General features: G+C 36.3%; 1 protein-coding gene across 2 annotated transcripts in view; it reads left to right on the forward strand.

The window, feature by feature from the left end:
• The window catches only part of ADCY8 (adenylate cyclase 8), a 124,012-nt gene that overhangs the window by 32,491 nt on the left and 68,237 nt on the right, over window positions 1–23,284 (forward strand). For both annotated transcript variants that reach the window (XM_027645671.1, XM_027645672.1), the window contains exons 3-4: window positions 16,971–17,101; window positions 19,811–19,922. In XM_027645671.1, coding sequence (XP_027501472.1) covers window positions 16,971–17,101; window positions 19,811–19,922 — 243 coding nt within the window. The remainder of the gene's footprint in view (window positions 1–16,970; window positions 17,102–19,810; window positions 19,923–23,284) is intronic.

A 23,284-nucleotide genomic window follows, 5' to 3' on the forward strand; every position in this document is an offset into this window, starting at 1 on the left:
CCAGTCAAGGCAGAGAAAATACTGAAGCGTCACCTCTGGCTCACAGAGGGATTTTTGAAGCTGGAGCATCACTATATGCTTTCTTTGTTCTCAAACTCCCTCTGAAAAGATATGATCAACTTTTGGTCACTGTGTGCAATAGCGTACTGGGTCAAGCGAACTTCTGATCTGAATAGGTATTGTTGTTCTTAGATACATCATCTTTTCTAATCCAAAATAAGAGGTATTGGATAAAAAGAAGTTTACTGCTTATTATTTTCTACCAAGGAAGCAGCAATGACATGTAGCATGTTCTATGTATTTTGCATTCCCACTGAAATATCAGAAGGTTCGCCTGTTGTTTAAAATCTTGCATTAAGATCAAAATACAACCTGTATATATAAATATATATATGTTATGCTGCTAATTCATTCTCAAATGAATGTAGCTATTCATTTTGCCTTTTTTGTATAAATATGTATATTGATTCCCAAATTTATTTAGTTTGCCCCTTGAAAGTCATACTCTTATACAGAGTTCTAGGAAGATGTCCTATTCTTGACTTTATTGACTAATGACTCAGTATGAATATATAACTGTGCTGAGTAATGCCAAGTACTTCTGCCAATAAATCTCTGTAACCATTGCTGACTGAAGAGGCTTAGAGGGATGTTATCTAGGATGCACTGTTCTCATTTTAACTGTAGAATCACATTTTTATGCCTTTTGGATTCTTTCAGGGCGAGGTTTTTTTCTTTTTTATTCTTGTCTAATCTTGCATAAACTATTATTTTTTAATCTTTATTTTTACCATAGTTTTCTAGAGTTCATCATAAAAAAATTTATAAAACACTAACAAAAGATTACCTTGTTTCCTTGTTCCACATTATACTGAGGATTTTCCATTAGATTTATCTTATCCTCTCATGGGAAATGAAGTTTGTACACAGACAAAGATTTTTGGAAATTTAATTTTGCTGAACTTGTACTTTCTATTAGGAAAACGAAGACAGATTGTTTCCATTTGGTAGGAAGATTTTTTTTTCGAGAGGGGGAAAGTAGTGGTTGGATCTGAAATATTTGGTTTTAATCAGTCAATGTTGAACTGTGCATTTTGTCTTGGCCCAGTGCCTTGCAAGGCTTTGGGGTTGTAATGTTCCCTGAGGGCAGAACTTCCTGGAGACTTATCTCACCAAAGCTGAAACTCACCTATAACCAAACAAAGTAGTGTGTCACAAGCATCATATGACTGGAAATGTATAAGGAAAATTGCACTTAGGCCAAGGAAAATGCCCACAGGAGAAAAATATGGACAACAGGACGCCAAATGAAAGATCTCTTCTAAAACTCAATTTAATAGTAAACGAAACCAAAAATTTAGGTACAAAACATTTTGAAATATTTCTCATTAATTTTTTTTGGAACTTTGAAACTGTGTTATTATGCACACCTGTGTATATATTATTAACAATAAATTATAACAATATTAACAAAATATTCCAATACTGGAACATGTTGGGAAATGGAGAACCTGCTTCCCTCAGTCTTATATTTTTTCCCTTTGCTTCTGCAGTAACATCTCACTGAAGCGATTTTTAAACATATTTGCCTTAAGAAGACTGGCAAGGTCACATTTTAGGTGACCACTTTTTTTAGCAGCTTGCTTATGCTCACTTGATCAGTACACAGGCAGTAATTCAGTGACTGCTAGCATTTTTCTCTCTTGAAGACATATATTTCATAATACATGGAATTGGTGGTCCACATGAATGTAAAAACCCTATTACCTGTTAATGCTTATCACCTCTTAAAAAGCAAGGATTAAATCCTGATCAAATAGACTAAATTAATTCTACGCCTTTCTAGAAAATATCTCTAATATATGAAGGGGTGAAAAAAGGTGGAAAAAGAGTGTGCAGGACAATAGTTGTGGCTTCTGAAAATTTCTAAAAATATGGTTGAGGAGCTAAAAATATGCAGAGAAAATAGAATAATCATTATTTCTGTAATTCTTCCAGACAATAATTCCAGAAATTCCAAATTCTGTTCCACTTCAGTTGCTTTCCCCTTCACTTCCCATAAACTGTCTAAAGTAAAGATTTCTTACAGGATGGTGAAGTATTTTGTGGCTTTTGGTGGTGGTACTGCTACATTTTGTAGTAATGGATTACTTAATTTAAATCTCTAGAGGCTTCTTTCATCCCCGCACAGCTTCTGCTTCTAAAACTGAAAATAATAGATAATTACAATGGGTAATTGTATTAATATGTCATATATATGGCACCTCATATGAACTATGACAGCTTGACAGATAGGTCCCTTTAAAGTTCAGTTTTGTCTTTACCTTGTTTAAATCAAAAGACAAGTAAAATTAAAGTAAGAAAAAACCAACGTGAGCTTAAAACTACAACAAGGAATGGTATGCTCATCCCCAAGCAATTGCTGAATAAGGCTCCAATTTTATATAATCATAGAAGTTATATAAATGCTTCAGACATATTTCTATTCATTACTGTGCATTATTAAAACTAAGAAATCTAGTTTCTGCCCTCTCAAAATAACCTTCCAATTTCTCAATAACCCTTAGATTTATAATCTCTAATCATCTGTCATTCGAATAACTATAAATGCTTCTGCTATCGTGCAGTATTGTACAATGCCTAAAAGAGTCAGTCATAGAAAGTCACCCGACTGTAAGCCAAACATTTTATACTCTATGTTTTAGAGACAAGCAAGAGGTACCATCAGAAAGACAGAACTGTAAAAGGAAACAATAATACTGATAAGTAAAGATTTCTGTATTTTTTGAGAACCCTCTAATGAGCACTTGTAGATTTTCTGGAATACAAATATGTTTTCTACTATATCAGCATCTGTTTTGTGGTGAAAACCAAGAGATTGTTTTGTATTTCCAGATATATTTCATACAGATGAGCTAAGGCTTTTTTCAGTTAAAGCAGTTTCATTCATTCACTTGCCATCATTGCATAAAATGCAATGAAAATAGAAGGTGAAACAATGAAAATTCCACTAGGGATGAAAAAACTTTTTTGTTGTTCTTCATGCTGCTCTGAGCTGAAACTTGGACAGTTAGATGTGATAGTGTATTTTCCGGGTGTCATTATTTTCCAGCAGTCTCTCCCTTTTATGGGGTTTTCAGGGTTCAAGAATTCCTTGCTCTATTTCGTTATTGCTGTAAAGTTTCCCAGTTTGACAGTAAAAGCCATTTTGTTGTTCAGAAATGTCTGGGCCTATGGTCTCTGTAAAAATGAATTAGCTCCATTGGCTCACTGTCCACAGAAAATATCTTCAAGTGCAAGTTCAGCTTTTATGCCAACTTCAATTTATTCACTTTTTGCACGAGAAGGAAGAGGATGAAGTACCGACCTGGATGATGGAAAAGACTTTACATTGCCTGGCTGGTCCTTCCCTGGCTACTGGGAAACGTGTCTCCAGTTTTTAGGTGACTCAGTTTCCAGTGTTCATGTTTCCAGAAGTCTGTACAATAAAATTCCTACATATTTTTACCTCCTTCCTGCCCCATCACCATTTGCCTTCAACAAGACTTTAAAATAAAATTTTCACAAGTATTTCAGGAAGTCAGGACTTTCAGTCGTATTTTCAGATTATCAAGGATCTGATTTTTTTATTGTTATTCTTTTGTTTTTAAGCACCTGGGGTTGCTAAAAGTACATATTAGCATTTTCAATTACAATGAAATTTCTAACTCTAATTACTCTATTATTAAAGTGAACTGTAGTGTGGCTACAAAGGAGAATTACTCCAGCAGTCATTGTTAATGATGTTTATGCACTTAACTGTATGGTATTATCTGTGTGACACCATGTGGAAATTCCAGCACTCTGTGAAATTGAGGGAACATCTGTGTCTACTTATTTCCCAATTTTCATTACACAATTAGAATTTTGGTGAAGATCTAAAACATTTCAGAGCTTGACATACTAAAAGGAGACCCAGCTGCTGATGAGTACCAGAAAGACTGTATAATAAAAAGATAGAAATATCAGAGAAGCAAGCTGCAGAAGATAGCACAAACGTGTTGTAAAAGCAGTCTCAGTTTAGCAGTTATTGGTAAAATAATGACTTTAAATATTTTCTGATTATTGTAGTTAGCTGCTTGTGCTTGGGTTGTATTTGTATCAACCAACCAAATACAGCAGCCATAAAATGTCTTCCAATTTTGTATTCTACACATTGCAATTATAAATAAAAAACAAACATGAGGTTATCAGTTTTCATAAGTCCAATTTATTCCAATAATATCATAACTCCACTACCTGTTTGAAATTTTGGGTCAATATTTTCATTTGATATCTATGTACTTCAAAAATGTTAACAACCAGTGCTATACTTTGTTAATAACCACTTCAAAGACAATGTCTTTCTTTTTACCTTGATTTTACTCAAGGACACAGCAGGTGATTCTGCTTTCATCATATCTGGGCAACAAAAATAGAAACTAACTCACTTTTGTAATTAGCTACTGAAAACTTTTAAAAAACAATGCACATATAAGTTCCCTCATTGTGAGAATACCGTGAAATTGCTTTAATGAAGAGCAGGAACCTGCACTAAATTTCTTTTTCATTTCTATTTCTCCTGATACAAAATCCCTAAGTTTTAAATGTTAAATCCATGACATGTTAAATCCAGACACATATTGAATGTTGATGACTTTATGAAGAATTACATTTATAATATATGCCTGATGTCCTAACCTGCTCTTTCTCCAATCTCTACTTGAAATTTGTTTAACATTTTAAACCCTGAAATACTACCATTTAATTATAAAGAGTCTCTCAGATAACCGTGAGACTGCTTTTTCCTCCCCCACGTATACATATGCCAGGCTATACATATCTGAAAACTATTATTGTGCAAGGAGGTTAATATTTGACTAACTGAAGCCTAGACAGGGAAAATCACAGAAATTAAATGGCTAAATTTATTAAAGCTGGAAGGCTATAAAAATCAGTCCAGCCCTTACACCTTTTCTTGTAATAAGATTGCAACATTGCAGGACAGTTATTCAAAGAAAATACATTTTACTCATAATTAAGAAACTTCTATGTCATGGCCACACTTCTACTCTCATTCCAAGACCTCCAAGACTAATAAAGTCTGGATAAAGCAATATGGATGGGAGATTGCTTTCAAGCTAAACAAAGTTGTTCAACTGTATAGTAGTAGTATGAATAACCTCTGCTCTGAAGTAATGTTCAGAAAAACTCAACATATAGCCTCTCTGGAACATTTTATTTACATTATTTCTGGTAAATATAGAGTACCTAATAGCATCTTATGAAAGAAGGATCTTTGCAGTTGTTTTAGATGAGAGGAGAAATCAGTCCATATGTGTTTGATGTTTGTATTCATCCTCTGGAGAGGTGTTCATTCTTGTTCTCAGTGTAGCAGGTTATGCATCTTTCATGAAAAGAAAACCCTACCTGGTGTACAGAGCACACCGGCAAAGCTGCACTGCCCTGCTGTGCTAAGGTATTGGGAGGGAGTAAACTCAAACCAGAAAGAAATTCTTTGGTTTTCAAGTCCTGAAAAAACAAATAAAGAAAATTATTCTATTTTAAGAGTAATTTTGTGCAATTTCAGTGGAGTTACCTAGTGCTAAAAGGTACTATCACCACGATGCATTAGTATTTTTAGCTGTACTGTTTAAATTCCTCTCCAACAGTCTTTAGCAAGCAGACTCCTTTGTCTGCAGACATAATCTCAAGTTTTACCAAGAAAAGCTCTCTTATATGGAAATAAAGCTCCTTCTTAATGGTTTCCTTAAGCCTTATGAAAATATTCCTACACATCTAACACACTGGCAGCAGAAATGGAGCTGAAGGCTAGAGGAAGGAGGAAGGAGCAAAGAAAGATGGTGGAGGACAAGCACTGTCTGTCTCCAGTCTTGCAAGGAGTACTCAGGTGAGAAGGTCCAGGCTGGTATCATACCCGACCCACTGGGCTTCTGGGGATGCTCCCTATCAAGGTGGGATGAAGATGGGTGTCTGCAAGTATTAATTATGGGTTTGGTCAGGTCAGTGTGGAGCAAGAAGAAAAAACTTTTCTACATTAAATGGTCTAAGACAATACCCTAGCAGACAATTCCTCCCTGCAAGTCCTGCCACTGCTTTACTAATTTCTTTCTCCTGGGAGATTCCAAAAATCCAGTTAAAACTCATTTTGAAAGTTGAAACAGTTTGGATATTGTTTCATTCGATTTCCATAAAGGATTAGAGCTCAACACTTGAAAAAACCATTTGTCTGAGTGAGAAGGGGGTTGTTTTGTTTTCTAGGTATGAACACACATTCTATTTTTCTAGTGAGTATGAGAGCTGGAAAATGAGAAGACAGTCCTTAGTCTTCAGAACAATCTGCTGTTGGCATATTTAATCTCTCTCCTGTATGTTATCTTTGGAAAAACTGTAATCCTGTCTTAATCTCTTTTTCCATTAGAAAGCTGTTCTGTTTGACCATTTGTTTCCTTCTACCTCTACTTCCAGAGGACTTTTTTTTCACACTTTCCCCTGCAACAATCTCTATTATTCTAAAGGCTTTAAGAAGATCTCTGCAGATTGATGAACTCTGGTTTGTTTTTGGCTTTTTGTTGGGCTTTTGGGGGGTTTTTTTTTGGTAAAGCAGCTTACATGTTATGTAGGGTTTATCAAGCTCTTACAAATCTAGAATTTAATCAACCACCAGTACTTTGCAACCTCTAAAATAAGAGCAGATTGGACTGGGATTGGAAGAGACAGTTTAAGAGGGCTAAACACCATAAAGTCTTTTAAATATATATATAAATATATAAATATATATAAAAATATATATATTACTGGTGGTAAGAATATCCCTCTAAATTGGTATGAGGATAAAGTTCAGGTTTAGCTTAAAAAATAAAAAAAATAATATGAATTTTAGAGAGTACATGTTCGTTCTTTGTAAAAGTAATTTAAAATGCTTCATATTTAAAAATTATTATCAGAATAACTGAGCATCTATTTTTAAAGGGTAAAAAATAAACTCACCAAAAAAAATTGTGTAAGCCTATGGTTAGATATTGCATTTTATTCAGCTTTTTTTTCTTTATAGGAATGAATCTGTTGAATGTGAGATTGTCTGAAATTTTGCAGTTATCCAGACTTTCTTTCATCTTAGTGCCTGTTGCTAAAGAACCATGATCCCCATAGAAATTTTTTCTTGATGTTGCTCCTTCAGAACTTAAGAGGATCAAAGTACAACACACTGCTCAATACAAGTGAAGGAATGTGCAAAGTTTATGTTGTTCTTCACAATCCATATCCATATTATTGTCTAAGTCCATTAACAGACTTCTCCTCTTTATTGGTGAGGGGAAGCAATATATACATGTACTTATGCTTTTGTAGGTGCCAGTACGTACAATTGCTACATCTCCTTTTCTCCAAACAGCCCATTTCTTAACCCCTTTGAAGTAAAAACCAAAATATTTTAAATGTCAGATTTTAGATGTTGCTCCTTTACATTTGCGGCTGATCTTTCTTGTCTCAGAACATAACCCTCATATTTTGTTTTCAAGTAGAAATCTAAGGTAAAATCAAGATAAAAATTATCCACTGCCTTCTCTCCCACTCCTTGCAAATCTGGAGAAGTCACATGGATTGAATCAGAATAATGAGATTTACAGCCGATGCTGGAGATGGGAATCAGACCCTGAACTGCAATTTATGAAGGGAAAAATAATCCCAGAGTGTCAGATCTTCAGGCAGGGGAGCTTTCCCTGGAAGAAATTGGTGAGAAGGAAACCTTTGTTTCCCCTTCCTAGTAGATGGATTTTGGATTTACTAAGGATAAAACTCCTTTCTGAAAACGTGTGTGGTACTTTGATTTCTAAATCAGTCTGTTCAAACGCCATACTGGTTGATAGTGAATGGGATTGACTGGGTTTCGGTGGCCTGTGCCTCCTGTGTTTTCAGCTCCTTGCTGCAGAGGGGGGTCTCTAATAAAAAAAAAGCCATTATCACAGATGTCACCAACTACTGACCCTTGCTGATGTGTCAGGGAAATGGACAAAGATAAAATGAGTAAGGGGACTGAAATAGTTTCAGCCCCAACAGTGATAAGACACTTCTGCCAGCTGGGCTGCCCTACAGTTATCTCTTCTTAATAAAGAACTGCAGGCTCCAAATTCATCAGGTTAGTGATATCCTGAGTTCTGAATATACTTACTCATTTTAAGATCATCTTTTTTTCTAGTTCAGGATCATAACTCTTAGGGTGCTAAGGAACTTTCCTTAGTGCCCTGAAAGGACCATAGGAGGACTCTCAAATTAATATCCCTACAAGATGTGTAATTAATAGAGAGACTCTGTGATCCAGATAATGGTTTTAAATCATCTGATCATAAACAGTAGCAATTCCAAGGTAGATAGAGTCAAGTTACTGATGCCATTTATGAGATAATTTAAAGTAAGATAAAATAATTGTCTTAACATTTATAAACAGGCTGATGGTCTTTCACATAATCAGTATTCAAGTGCACATCTACAAGCCTATTAAAGGGGGTTTGATTTTCAGAAACGAAGATTTAACAGTAGAAAAGTCAAAGCAGTTCTAGAGAAGCAAAAGTGTACACAAACACAGCATAACAGGTCAGATGGGGCCATTCTGATATTTTAGACGAAATTTGAATTGTAGGAGCTGTTTTGTGCTCATTTTCTATTCTAGTAAAACAAGGAAAAACTTAAGATTATGCCATTATTGAATCAGTCCCCAGCAGTTTTTTCTATCTTTCTCCTGTTCCTTAGCTATGACCCTGACCTTCCCGTGCAAACTAACTGAAATTTATGAAAGCCAATACTCTAGAAGACAGTACAAAGCTTTTCATCAAGATATATGTCTTATTTCCATATAAATTCTTTTCTTCCAGATATTTGTCTCCTCTAAAATTGTTTAATAAAGGATAAATAACAAAAAACTCATCATGATATTTGGAAGAAACAAAATTAAAAAACTATAAAATTTTCCTTTTCGTGTATTAGATATTTCTAATTGATTACTGTGGGGCTGGGGAGTATCACTTGTAAGCATTCAACTCAGGAGTCCTCAGCATAAGCAGGACATGGACCTCTTCAAGCAAGTCTAGAGGAGAATCATGAAGATGATCAGAGGGATGGGTCACCTCTGCTATGAAGACAGGCTGACACTTGAGATTGTTCAACCTGGGGAAGAAAACACTCCAGGGAGACCTTACAGCACCTTCCAGTACTTAAAAGGGCTACAACAGAGATGGAGAGGGACTTTTGACAAGGGCATGTAGTGATAGGACAAGAAGAATGGCTTCAAACTGACAGAGAGTAGGCTGAGATTAGGTATTAGGAATAAATTCATTGCTGTGGGGTTGATGAAGCACTGGAATAGGCTGGCCAGAGAAGTTGTGGATGCCCCATCTCTGAAAGTGTTCAAAGCCAGGTTGGATGGAACTTTGAACAACCTGGTCTAGTGGAAGGTGTTCATTCCACTTAAAGATCATCCATCTTTAAGATGATCTTTAAGATCCCTTTCAACTCAAACCATTACAGGATTCTATGATAAATGGTCACGTCTACAAGACAGGGTGGTAATACAAATTGTTTTGTAATTTCTGCTTTTTACCACAGGTCTTTGTGGGATAGTTGGGTTTCACAATGAAAAGTAAGTCTAACATGCTCTTCATTCAAGAGGTAAAAATCGTGTTAGGATCCAGAGGATGTGGAATTATTAACAATTTCATGTACTCAATACAGAAACTTAATTTCAGAGTACTTAAGACATGTAGTTCTTATTGCCTAAGTTAAAGACAGCTCAAATAACAAAGTACTGTCAGGAGATTGTCTTATGATGTAGCCTAGCAGAGCAAACACCTGGACACTGCTGTCAAGGAGCACAAGCATCTTGCAGCTCTTATCTCCAGGCATATCCTAACACCCACTCGTGCTGCCATCCCAGTGCTGCTCATGTGGCCTTATGATGAGCTAATTCATTGCACCTGTTCCATATAGCATAATCACTGGCTACAGTTACCATCATGATCAACTGAGCTACTTTTTAGATTATTTTTGTAAATATTTTTTTGTAAATATTTTGTAGAGGAATGAATTTTTTTAAGTTTAAATATACACACAGCAGCAGTAACCAGTATCATGCCAAAAAAAAAAAAAGGACAGGGAGGGTTGTTCCACCACTTCCCAGTATGCTACAGGATCAGCTAAGCATTTATGAAGTCAAAATGATACTGGGAAAAAAGCCAAACTAGTAGCCCTGCAATCAGCCTTCTACTTCTCAGGGGTTTCAGGGCAAGCGGGCACTAAGACTGTGATATCTCTACAGAGCCAACTGGCTTATAAAATAGGTACCTCCTTTTACACCTGGAAATAGACTGTTAGTCATCAAGCCATGTCAGGATTTTGTAAAGTGCCTTCAGGTACTTGAATTTTCAAACCATTCACCATCCAACCAAAGCAAAAGACCAGCAGTACCTTGCAGTCCTTCCCTTCAGCATCTGCTGTTCTGGACAGTAGTATTGAGGAAATATTGGATAACATGTCCTTCCTAGAAGTGTGTGGAAAAGGTTTTTCCTTCTTGCATTACCATGAACTCTGCAACACTTTCCAGTTAATAATTGATTATAAAAAGTCCTGACTCTCATAAACACTGGGTTATCAGTTTGGATGAGGCTCTAGCTATGTTTCATAGCCAATGGCTAAACAAAAGGAGAGTCCAAGAACTCCTCTGTGATCTGGCCCTGTTTCTCCTTGGAAACAGCAGATGCCTAAATGGAACATGCAGCCAAGGATGGGATGACTTGGAATGGTAATTGCCTGAATTAAAATAAAACAAAGTTGATACGGCTCATATCGCACATTGCAGCAGTAAAAGCTAATAGGCAGCCTCATAACCCCACAAGTCTGAATGTATTATATATTGCAGTTAGGCTCCATATTTTTTAATTAATTCCCATTGTCTTGGTAACAGACAAAAAAGAACAGATGCAAATAGGCTGTCCATTGTGCACTAAGTAAGAACAAAGGAATTTCTCTTTAAAGCTGTTCATCATAATGAGAAGTGCTAATTCCCATTTTCTTGAGTGGCATTTACAATAATTACATCTATCCCAAACATTGCCATGTTTTCAGTAGAAAACAATACCATTTTTATCTACTTCCTTTAAATGTAATAAAATCTCATGTGCTCCAGAAAGGCTAAAAACCACTGCTCTCAATGGTCCCCTTCATATGCTATTAAGTTCAGTGTTTAGGACAACAAAATCTCCGTGGTATTAATTGTAAATGTTGTTAAAGACAAGCTTGATGGTTCTGGAACAATGATTCTTAAAAATCAAGATGAAAACGTGGAATAGTTTCTCTAGAGCCTCTGTCAAGTTAAATATTTCTGGGGTGTGCCCACTCCAATTTTAGACTAGTGTCTGAGGAATAGCCATTAGCTACTTGTTTCCCAACCCAAAGATATCCTCCCACAAACATATATGTGGGTTCACCCATTTGATGGTATGTGTAGAAGAGGAAGAACAGACCCTAAACTGACCTGTCAATCAGGAGGGGCTTTTCATCCCTTGGCAAAGCCAACCCCAGTAAAGATGTTTTAAAACAAAGGAAAATCTATACCATCTCAGGGGAGCTGGTGCAGGGAGCTTATGCTGACAGCAGACCCTGTAGGCAAACCTTGGGGAGTTTGACCTTCCTCTTAGCAATCCCCTGCAGATCCCAAATTGCTTGTTTATATTTTGTGCTTGTTGGTGTTTTGTTCTCTCTGATCAGCCCCAGTGGAAAGGTTTCCAGTTTTTATTCACAAGATGGAGACCTGGCACACTGGCTAATTGCCTCTTCTTAAAAACTGTTGCAAGGGTCAGTATTTATTCATCAGGGACATGTCCCACTTCTCCATGAATGTGCCTTCCTATGTTTGTGGGTCATGAGCACTGTTGATACCCCCTGATTTCAGTGCAAGTGACACAAGGGATTGGTGCCTGCACACCACAGCGAAGATGTTCGACAAAGAATGACTATTGCAGATGCATAAAACAAAAAATGAGCCTTAGAGACAGTATCAATATTATATTACAGTTGTGGGACTTTAAATAGATGTATGTGACTCATGAAGTTCATTTACTTTGTCACTTCAGGATTTATCTCACTGTTCCTAAATTTTCCTGGAGGGGTAGATTGGGTAGGAGTCAGCTCCATATTTAGATGCCTCCTAAACTAGGTGACTACACATTCTTTACACCTATGAGGTCCTACTACCATCAGCTGAGATCTAGTCAATACAGACAACAGAACCCAGAGAGACCTGTAGTGACACCAAAAGAGTCATCTACATATGATCTGTTGAGTATCTCTCCAGATTCATTGAATAAAATGGAACTTTGGGCATACCTACATTATAGTAACCAAAAATCAGGTGTCTGAATTCAGACCTGAATCCTACCATCAGTTTGTTACATATAGCAATTTCTACCGGTCTTTATTCTTTACCTTGGTTATTCTTCAGGTTAAAGGCTCTTTTTTCTTTTGTTTACTCTAAACTCTGACTGTTCCATCTTAAAGACTAGGGCTGATTCATGTCATGAATGGTTATTAGGATAATAGTTCACCAGCTCTTTTCTGGCATCCCTTTGTTGCTATCGTCCTTCTTCTCTGTCTTTTCTCTTGAACAAATATATCTCCATTTCTTTTGAAACTACTTACTGCTACTGCTGTTCACCCTTGAACCACTTAGCCCATTGCTCAACTAGCAAGCTTTCAATAGAACTGGGTAACGTAGTTTCTCTCACCCTGGAGTTCATGACACTGCTTTATTCTTCTCTGAAATAGAGAAGATATTTTTTCTCATGCCTTCCCCTCCAGCTCTGACAGTGCCTTCCAGGAGAGATTGACTAGAAATGTGAGGACTCTTTGATTGTGCAAATAGTAAGATACAGAAAACTATAAAAAAAAATTGCAGGTGTTTTTTCTCTGGGATTTGCTACTACTCTTTTACACATGACCCCCACTCATTTGCGCTGTTCTTTCATGCCACAGTATCTAAATCTGTGAAATGGGAACAATAATATTTAATGAGTTTAAAGGGGAGTTGTGTGGCAAGGATCGTTATATAAAGGGAACAGTGACCTGACTCTCATTCTTTAGTAACCAAAAATATTTTTTAACTGCTGGATTGAAGCAAAGTAATGTGAAAGGCCTGTGAAGAGGGACATATCTTGGTCCACAAAACACTAGCATCAGCTGCAGGAAAAGAAAGGATGGAAGTGATCCACACTAGAGTCCATCTCTCAGCTTCCAATTTGAGGAAGGGCTCTGGTTCAGCATCCCCATCACCTTGTCAGTGTGATGTGGTGTAAGAGCAGCTTGGGACAGCAAGAGACTGCTGATGCCCACAGAGGGAAAAATTTTCTGTCCTTTGAATGTTTCAGAACCAAAGAATTGATTGGTGGCTGAAGTACCATATGAAATATATATAGACACACTCACACATACACAATTAAATGTTATTTTTCTTGTAGTGCTCCTCCACAGCATGACACAGATAATGCAGAATAGTGACATGAGCTGTGTATGCACCTTTACTTGTGATCCAATGAAGGCTCATCACATGTTGCAGAGCTAATGGAGGAGGGCTGCTGCAGGGGCATACTAATTAACCTCAGTTTTATGGGTCATTGCCAGATCTTATGTGCAGACAAGAACGTTTAACTTACCTTAATGAGTAGCATGAAGGTTAGGCTATCAAATGTGCTGGGCACATTTTTCTTGGCTTAGTGAACATGTGTCAAGTCAACTATGTTTTATTTTAAATAAACGTTCTAGAGGCATTGCTTAATACCTTCTTAAGTGAATGCAAATAAGGAACAGAAGATTTTCCTACTAGAAAAAAAAGAACATTCTCCATTTAAACCATATATCTATGAAGAAATTATCTTTTTATGTTCTCTTATCACAGATTTCAAAAACAGTTCAGTAATAACCACGATTTCTGTTTGCTTTCTTTTATCTCCTTTTCATTTTGAATTTGTTTTCCTATTTGTCTTCTTACATGGATAAGGTAGGAAATAACATATTGCTTTTTACAGTGAAAAAAATTTATATTATTCTGTATATATCTTCGCAAGAAGTCATCAAACACTTTAATCATACAACTCCCTGAAAGACTGATCTGATTTGTTCAGAGGGTGGATTTATTATGTGGTCATATTGAGCTATGTATCTTAATAGTGAAGGAATAAGAGAATATATAGCCTAAGTGCCTTCTCTTATAGGAGGCTTAAGGACAAAAAATATAAAAAATATTTCTGGTTCATAGAATATCAATCAGCAGCTCTTCCCAAACATGTCATCTTCGGATGCCATGGGACAATTGCTTATGAGTGAAGCTACCTCAGGGCAAGATATTTCTGTGAAAACTTGCTTTTGCAGGAGTATAAAGGACCTCCTGAGGGACTGGTTTTCTTCTTGCTATCACAAGCATCACATCCAGTGTTTACACATCAGAAGAGTATAGGATAGAGGAATTCCCAGGTGGAAAGGGCGGAAGAAATTCAAGACAATGCAGATATGCTAAAATTAACACCACCTTGTATGACAAAAAGGAAAGTCTGAGCTGGGCTTTTTAGCAGAGTAAGGGATGAGCTCCCTGTGTTATAGCTCACCACCTGCTCTGCGTCAGCCATTGCTGCCTCACATTACTTTTTGTCTCTCCCTCCCAAAGACAACACTTGATTTAGTAAAGGTTTCTAGAACAAGTGTATTAAAGATCAGTAGATTCTCAGATTTCTCATCTTCTGTGTTAACCTGTTATGCAGGCAGGAGCACAGGAGAAAGCCACCATCTCAGAATGAAGCTTAATACACCTCTGCTCCAGTTAAGCAATTAGCAGCATGTGTTTTCTCTTCTTAAGCAAATGCACAGTTCACCTCAGCTGGGTCTGCCATCTAGACAAATGGAGGTGTTTATCCACAATGTGTTTCCATTGTAGCTGAGGATTGTTTACTAACTACTGACTAAGACCACTCAGAGTGAAAATTCTTCATGTAAACTGTAAAAATTGTGAGTTAGGAATGATATCACCTCCTATGAATCCTAGGGAGACATTCCTTCATTTTTTTCAGATGTTTCATGTATGGCTACATTTCATCCATGACATTGAATCCTGATGGCATAAAAATCATTATTTTCATGACTGTTTTGCATATTTCTCTCATTCCACCCATCATCCCTCTTTGATCTGTCTTGTTCTCTCTGACCAGCTTTTTACCCTCAAGAAGGGACATAACCCACAGCCTGGATAAGATGAGGTTTTTTTATATCCTCTTACTATCAAGTTGCCCCACAAAAAACTCAACATCAGTTTCTCTGACAGCAAGGAGAAGAGAGAAGGGTAGGGGAGAGAAGAGGAGGGTAGGGTAGAGTGTTGTCCAAACACATCTTGAACTCTGTCAGTCTTGGAACTTTGACCATTTCCTTGGGGAGCCTATTGCAGTGTCCAACTACCCTCTGGCTGAAAAAAGTTATCCTAATATCCAGCCTAAACCTCCTCTGACACAGCTTCATGCCCTTCCCTATAAATGCATTCTCCACAGTAGTGTTACTAAACTGCTTTGAAAACACAGGAAGATATTCACACTGCACTGTATTTCCTCTGTTGGCATTACCTGGGAGAACTTTACTCATCTGTGTCATCTGCAGTTTCCGTATGTGTCTGATTTGGAGGTTCATGTCTGGCTTTCCCTAGACATATCCTACTCCCTGAAATGTCGCCTGAAATTTGGTGATAAGTAGCTTACAGAACTTATGTTCTCTTCTTTAGTTCACTAAGATTTCACTATTTGCAATTCTGTAAAGCAAAAGAACCAGTCTGGTAAAAAACTGTTGGCTTTGCCTCAGAGTAATCTGGGGTGATATGTTCCAATACTGGACAAATCTGACTAATTAAAAGCAAAAAAAAAAAACGAAACTGAGGATAAGGGGACATAATCACAATATTTTAGTACAAAAAGATTATTACAGAGAAGGCAGCAATCAATAATTATCCATAACCACTTTGAAAGGATTAAAAGAAAGCTTAATTTGCGGAGAAACAGATTTGGGTTGGATACTTGCAAAATCTGTCGATGCCGTAAACTGATGAGCTACTGAAACAGGGACATTCTAAAATCTCTCAGGCAGTGATCTAGGGTTTTCATGAAAGACTGATTATCTTCTGAGGGCTTTCCTGGCTCTGCTTACATATGGTTGGTTAGAGCATGGTACTAATAACACCAAGGTCATGGATTAAATCCCTATACAGGCCGTTCACCTAAGAGTTGGATGGTCTTTGTGGGTCCGTGTGTCCCTTCTAATTCAGAATATTCTTTGAAATTCTGTGGAAGTTCTGTGGTTAGCTATAATATGACAGGGGCTGGAAAACAGCACTTGTGTTTATATGTATGTATCTCCTTATACACTAATATTAGAAGTACAGGTACATTAATATGCACAGATGTACTGTGTTTGCACACTAATAATAAACTAATATACATGGATACTCTACTAATACACATTAAAGATATACATTATAAGTAAGCATGTGCATGTATATAATCACATATCACTTCAACTTGTCTCAAATGTTACTCTTCCTGAGTGTTCCTGAGACACAGACAAAACTCATCAGAAATGCTGAATATGTTCTCCAGTCTTCCCTTCAGAGAGGGCCAGTTTGAGTGGCTTCAGTTGAACTCATTTGCATTCTTCTTTATCTAAACCAGTCAGTCCAGAGACATACTAGACTCTGGACTAGGTTGGTTGGTTGGTAAGGTAACCTATCACAAGGTCTGAGACAGAAGTTTTAGAGAAGAGGGTAACACCCTAAATAACCAGCTATCCAGCTCTAAACAGGGCACTGTGAAGTACCAGTTCAGACTGATACTGACCCTTGGCTTTCCTCTTTGTTTTAGGAACGGCTGGTGCTCTCTGTCTTACCACGGTTTGTAGTCCTGGAAATGATAAATGATATGACCAATGTAGAGGATGAACATTTGCAACACCAGTTTCATAAGATCTACATTCATCGCTATGAGAATGTCAGGTGGGTGGAGTAGCCTGTCTTTAGTGTTTAAGGTCTCAGATGCTGCTAAATGACTTGTTTGAGAGTTTCCTTTCTGTTGCTTCATTAATTAATAAATTAGAAAACTAGTGTACCCTTGTTCAATCCCTGAGCAGAGAAGCATTTTGGGGCCTTATTTTACTCATCAGGATGGATGGATGTCATTGTCATAGAAAGATCTGTTTGAACTGAACTCTGAGTGTGGACCATTTGGGTCTTTTTTTTTTTCCTTCACTTCTTTACCCTTGCTGTTCAGGATTGCATAGAAAGGGAATCCCTGCTTACATGTGGACACATATTCTGCCACAACCTATTGGTTCACGTCACACACTGAAACATGAGATGGAGACTTGTAAGATGCTCTCAGAGATGATTCCTTGTTATATGGCTCCTCTGTTTAGTAGCCATTTTCATTTAATCAGTCTTATTATTATTTTCTTAATCCTATTTCTTTATTCCGTTCTCTAAATTTTGCCTTTCCCGGAGTTAGTTAGCAGGAAGGTGATAGTTATTCTACCTGTGAGCTGCTACTAAAGGTAATAAGCCCTAATTGTACATTTACACCAGAATAATTATGACAGTACAGAATCTTGTGTTTATTGTGGTTCCCGACCACTAGAATACTTTGCTAACATGTTTTATAGGTTTGTCCCAAACCACAGAGGCAAATGATAGAGTGAGTAACATTGAAATTATCATTGAAGGAAGTGAAAAATAACATTCTTGGATATGTTGGGAGATAATTTGCTAGGAAAGAATGTACTTTGCCTTTTGATGAAACCCAAATATAACTTTGCCTGGACAAGTTCAATAAATGTAATTTGCACTTCTGCAAAAGAGTAAATTGATTATCTACTTCTTCTGTGGCCAAGCAGTAGCTCAGATATATTATTTTATTCTATTAAATCTGCTTGAAAGTATCAAGGACCCTCAAAAAAGGTTTGAGTTGCACTAAATTAAAAAGTCTTCCATTAACCTTTTTCATTCCCAAGGTAAATATTGCTGTAGAAGAATAAAAATAGGGGGAAGATAGCCCTTTTTTTTGAATGGAAAAGGGTTATAGTGAGAGATAAAAAGTCAAAACATATTTTATACTTGAAAGAGATTTAAAATTAAGATTCTGCAGGCTTTACAGTACAGGCACTTGTTGGCTTCTATGCACACTGCCAGAAACTAGATCTTTTTAAAACTAGGTTTAACCTTATTTTTTTCCTAAATGTTAAACACTGAATACTACCTAAACCAACACTACATGATTCCTTAAAACTAGTATCCAGTTAGAAACTTTTGTTGTTTTGATAATTAAAAGTGTAGAAAATAGCATTTTAAAAATCTTATTTTTATAAATGCTGGCTATTATTACTATTCATTCCTTTTCTTGATACTTTACCTTTTAATTTTACTTTTCCTCACTGGTAAAAATCTTACCAAGTTTGTGAGACTCTTGTTTAATCATCACCCAAATCCTTACCAGCCCATACATTTGAAGATGATTTGTAATATCAGTATTCAACCTGATCATTACTGTATTTATTATTGTGTACATTAGTAATTCTCACACAAATTGTATCTTGTTCAACACAAGCCTTCAGCTAAAGTGAAACAAAATCTTCAGCTACTCAAATTGTAACACCAATTATTAGTTGACTTTCAAGTGTTAACAAGATTCGTTTGTGTTATTACCGGTTTGTACCAGAAAGATATGTGACTTTTTGAACATTACTACTTTTTAAAATAAACAACACTTTTTTCATCTAATAAGTACTGAGCTATTACATGCTTTGGCCTGGGTGACAACCTGCACATCACAGACTTTGTGTGTATGTGTGTGTTTCTCTATATTCATATGTGGTCATTGTAGGCACAGTGAACAGCTGAAAGACTAGAAAATTCACTGGATGTTAAAATATAGGATAAAACTCTGTTTGCAACTAGCTTGTTATCTTAGATTCCACCACAACTTCAGGCACACAATTTGATACACCCAATGTCAAAGTGTGATCTCACTGGACTCCCTGTAAAGTAAATAAAATGAAAAAGGAATTATCCAATTAAAGATTCATACCCTAAAAAGAGAACACTATACTTCTGACTCAGGAACTTCTGTCAAATGTCTAAAATTGATGCAATAAAACTGACCTGAGCCTGGTATATATCAAGACTGTCATTAATCTGTCTGTAGTCTAAGGATTTGAGTCTTATACAGCACACAGATTAAAAAAAGCCTGAAAATCACAGTAAAATGAAATTGCTGAAATCAAACCTGCTGTAAAAAACCATCTATACATAAACCCACCCTCAAAGAACACTGTCAGATACTAATAGACCTGTGAGTGTGAAATCTATCTGTTTTATACAGCCCTCTATATTAAGGGTACACCATGCCTCAGGCTTCTCATTAATAAAAGGGAACAGCTGTACTTATTAAAGCTTAAATATATTTTCCTGAATGTTTTGAAAATCTAGAATTTTATGAATTCCATTTTGGGCAAAACTCTTGTTTAGTATTTGTTTAATCCCTTCAATATTTATATTCAGTACTCCTGAATCTCCAGAAGTCTAGAGCAAAAGTAGCATGACTTCAAAACTATTAAAATGAGCCTTCCACAGTAAATTACTAGGAGGTAACTTAGGACATTCAGACATCAAAGGAAATAGACTGCAATATTAATATTTTTTTCTTTTTTATAGCATTCTTTTTGCAGATGTCAAAGGGTTCACCAACCTTTCCACAACTCTGTCAGCCCAGGAGCTGGTCCGAATGCTGAATGAACTCTTTGCCAGATTTGATCGACTAGCACACGTGAGTTAAAAACAGTGTATTTGGAAAAAGACAAAATTAGTTCTGTATTTGGGAAATACCCTCTGATCACTTTGAACAATAATCATCCAGATTTTCCCCATAGGGATTTTGTACAACCATTGAGGTTGGAAGACACTGAGAAATTTCATCAAAAGTGATGAGTTCTGATAGCAAGTGAAAACCGAGGTAGTCAGCAGAACTTTGTGCTTCTGTGGTGCTGGACCAAGAATGGTATAAAAGCAGATCACCTATCACAATATCTAAGAAAGCTTTATACTTGTGATCTGTGCTGGAAAATTTTTGTTGTCTTTTTTTTTTTTTTTTTTAGACCATAGTTTCATTTTGTCTTTTCATCTGAGGACTGAGGAAAGTTTAGGTCATGTAATCACTCCCTACAATCATTATAATGGTTAGTTACTAGCAGGGTTTACAATCTTTAGGTTGGATTCTGTCTAACTCAACAATGAAATTAATTAAACACAGCAGAGGAAATTATTACATCAGGCAAATTAGTCACTACTTAATTAGCACTGACCAGGAAAAAAAACAGAGCACAAAAATACAAGCAGATCACATGCTCAGTTTTGCTAGGCTAGCATCTTTTATTCTTTTTCAAGTTTCTTTGGTCAAAATTTCATTTAATGAGACTATCTTTAGGTTTCAACATCTGAGCTGACTAATAAGGCTATCAAGTGGAGGCAATGAGGTACATTCAATAGAGTTTACCCTATAATTTATCCAACCAAATGTTCCGACCTACTGTGGGAAAACATTAACTTAATTCTGAACATCATAGACCATGTTATCTATTTACTCTCAAGGTAGCCCACGGTGACTTTGTCTAATGTACAGATCTATACCCCTCGCTGATTTTTATATATTTCTAGTTCAGGGTTATGGGATATTTGTACATGAATTGCATGGGCATCAGTGAGAACCTTGGGGTTTTCTCTTAGCTGACAAATTAAAATCAAAGAAGGCAAGACTTCTGTAATTATTCACAGTTCTTTAGAGTTAACTATTTTTATATAAAAAAGCAAAGTATTTTCTTATGTACAGAGTGATGCCATAACCCATTGCCTGGGTACTGGCAAATTGGTAAATGCAACTTACTATATTTGCTTTGCAAACAAAAAACCTCTCATCAATTTTGATCTACACTGAAAACCAAACATGGTGAAAGAATTACCTCAGTCTTGTCTTTTAGAAACCTCATAGGGGTAATGTCTGCTTTTGTGTGGCTTGACAAAAATAGCTACTTTAACTGAAGAAATATATTGTACACCAAATTAAATGTATGTATGTCACAGAAGTATTTTAGGAAGAATGTGTACATAAAATGTTTCATCGCCTTGCTTCACAATTCAGTTTTGGCTGGTATTCATGATCATTAACCATATTTTGTAATCATTCCATAATCTATATTTAACCAATACAGATTATGTATAGAAAGACTAGATCCAATAAAGGATTTAAGACTAAGGAAGGCATTTACACCTAAAAGTCTAATCCAGAGAATCTACCCTCACTTGCCACTTGGTATTTTTAATTATATGGGAACGTCCCAGTCCCTAAATTCAAGAGTCTAGGCTCCTTCATGCATTTTCTTTCGTAGTTTGGGAATTTGTATTTTTCTTCTACACATCCTTGATTAGACTAATCCACTGGTCTAGAACAATCCTCTGAAAAAGTGGAAGACACAGGCAAGAATCACTGCAGAAATTGAACAGATTTGACAACAGAGATTAGAATGATCTGACCAGAACTAATTAAAATTTAGAAAAAAGAAAGGCATTTTGATTGTGTTCCTCTTATGTGACTTCTGAGACCTGGATGTCATGACAACTGTCTGATATCCTGACAAAAGTGATGCTCAACAGAGAGGAGCATCTCTTGGTTCCCTAGAGAGGTTTTTGGTGTTTCTGTCCAACCCAAGGAGATGAATTCTCCCTCTTCACTTTATAGGAAACCAAGACTCTTCACTGGACTCTTATGGAGGGGGCTAACTGCCTAAAATAAAAGTGTCTAAAACTTGTATTGAACTTAACCTTTGCCTTTTTTGGAAATGGACGCTGACTGGTTCTTGTCCCAGATTTTAAGGACTTATGAATTACACAGACATATCAACCTACACAACTGATATTGTATGAAGCTTTCACACCTGGTAAAGGTGTATCTTTTGGAAAAATTCCTAGTTTTCATCTGAAGGTACCAGAAAATGGAGAAATAATTCAGCGTGGTTTGTTTCCTATTTGATTTTTTTCTGACTATGAATTACATCCATTGATTCTTGCTATGACCCATTATTCCCAGACAAAAGAACAATCTCGTAGCTACTGACTTTCTCTGAGAATACATTTGCATGCTTTGATCAAGGTGCCTCTTACATTTCCTTTTGATAAAAGAAACAGACCAAGCTCATTGTGAGGTTTTTTTACTCCTTAAGATTTATTACTTCAAATAGTTTTGGGGACTGCTTTTCTGCAACACCTCCACTTTTCCTGAATCCCTTTTAAAGCACTGAAAACAGTGTTCTGGACTAACCTCCACTAGCATGATGGAGGCAGATCAACACCATCACTCCTATTCTCTTTTTCTTTGATCATTGTCCAAATATTATGCTTCTGAGCATACAATAATAACATTTTTGTACTGAAAAATATTATTTTTGGGGTTTATGTCTTTGCTACCATGTTGTGACCCTGATGTCTGCATTGTAATCGTTCATTTTATTTGTCTTATCCCTTTTGCAAATGTTACTAGCAAAGGTTTCTTACTTGCCTGTAAATTCTTGACAGGCCTTTTGGAAAGTGGTCCTTTCAAGAGCTCCCAAGAAGGATCTTCCTGTAAGGAGGATTACACATCTAGGTTTCAGATCTACCACTTAACTGCTTCTTAATCAGCTTAACTAGAGTTATCAAAACTCTTTCAAATAGACACTGTTACTCAGACTCTTGGGTTTTGCTAAGAATTACCATCAAAGCAAAGAGGTCAATTGCTGAAGGCTTGAGGGAGTTTCTTTAGATTTTAAGGAAAATCCTTATAAATCCCTATTTACTTCTAAATAAAAGTATTATTTTATAATACCATATAAAGAATTGTTGGATCTTCTCTAATGTCTTATATAAATCATATAATATTAAAGAAGACAATATTTCACAGCTTGGTGATGAATGTAATTTGGCTTAGTTTCTTGTTTCTCTTATTAAGCCTTATTAAGCAATGCAGAAGGAATGAGAGCTCTGAGATTTATTTTTTTTTTTAATCTTCTCTAGGTTACAAGAAGTATTATGGCATATGTCAATGCATATAATTAATAAAAATCTGTAATATCTGTATTATTACCACAGAACACTTTGAAT

This window comes from Corapipo altera, unplaced genomic scaffold (genome assembly GCF_003945725.1).
Source record: "Corapipo altera isolate COAL_440 unplaced genomic scaffold, ASM394572v1 51, whole genome shotgun sequence".
In the NCBI taxonomy this organism is placed as follows: Eukaryota; Metazoa; Chordata; class Aves; order Passeriformes; family Pipridae; genus Corapipo; species Corapipo altera.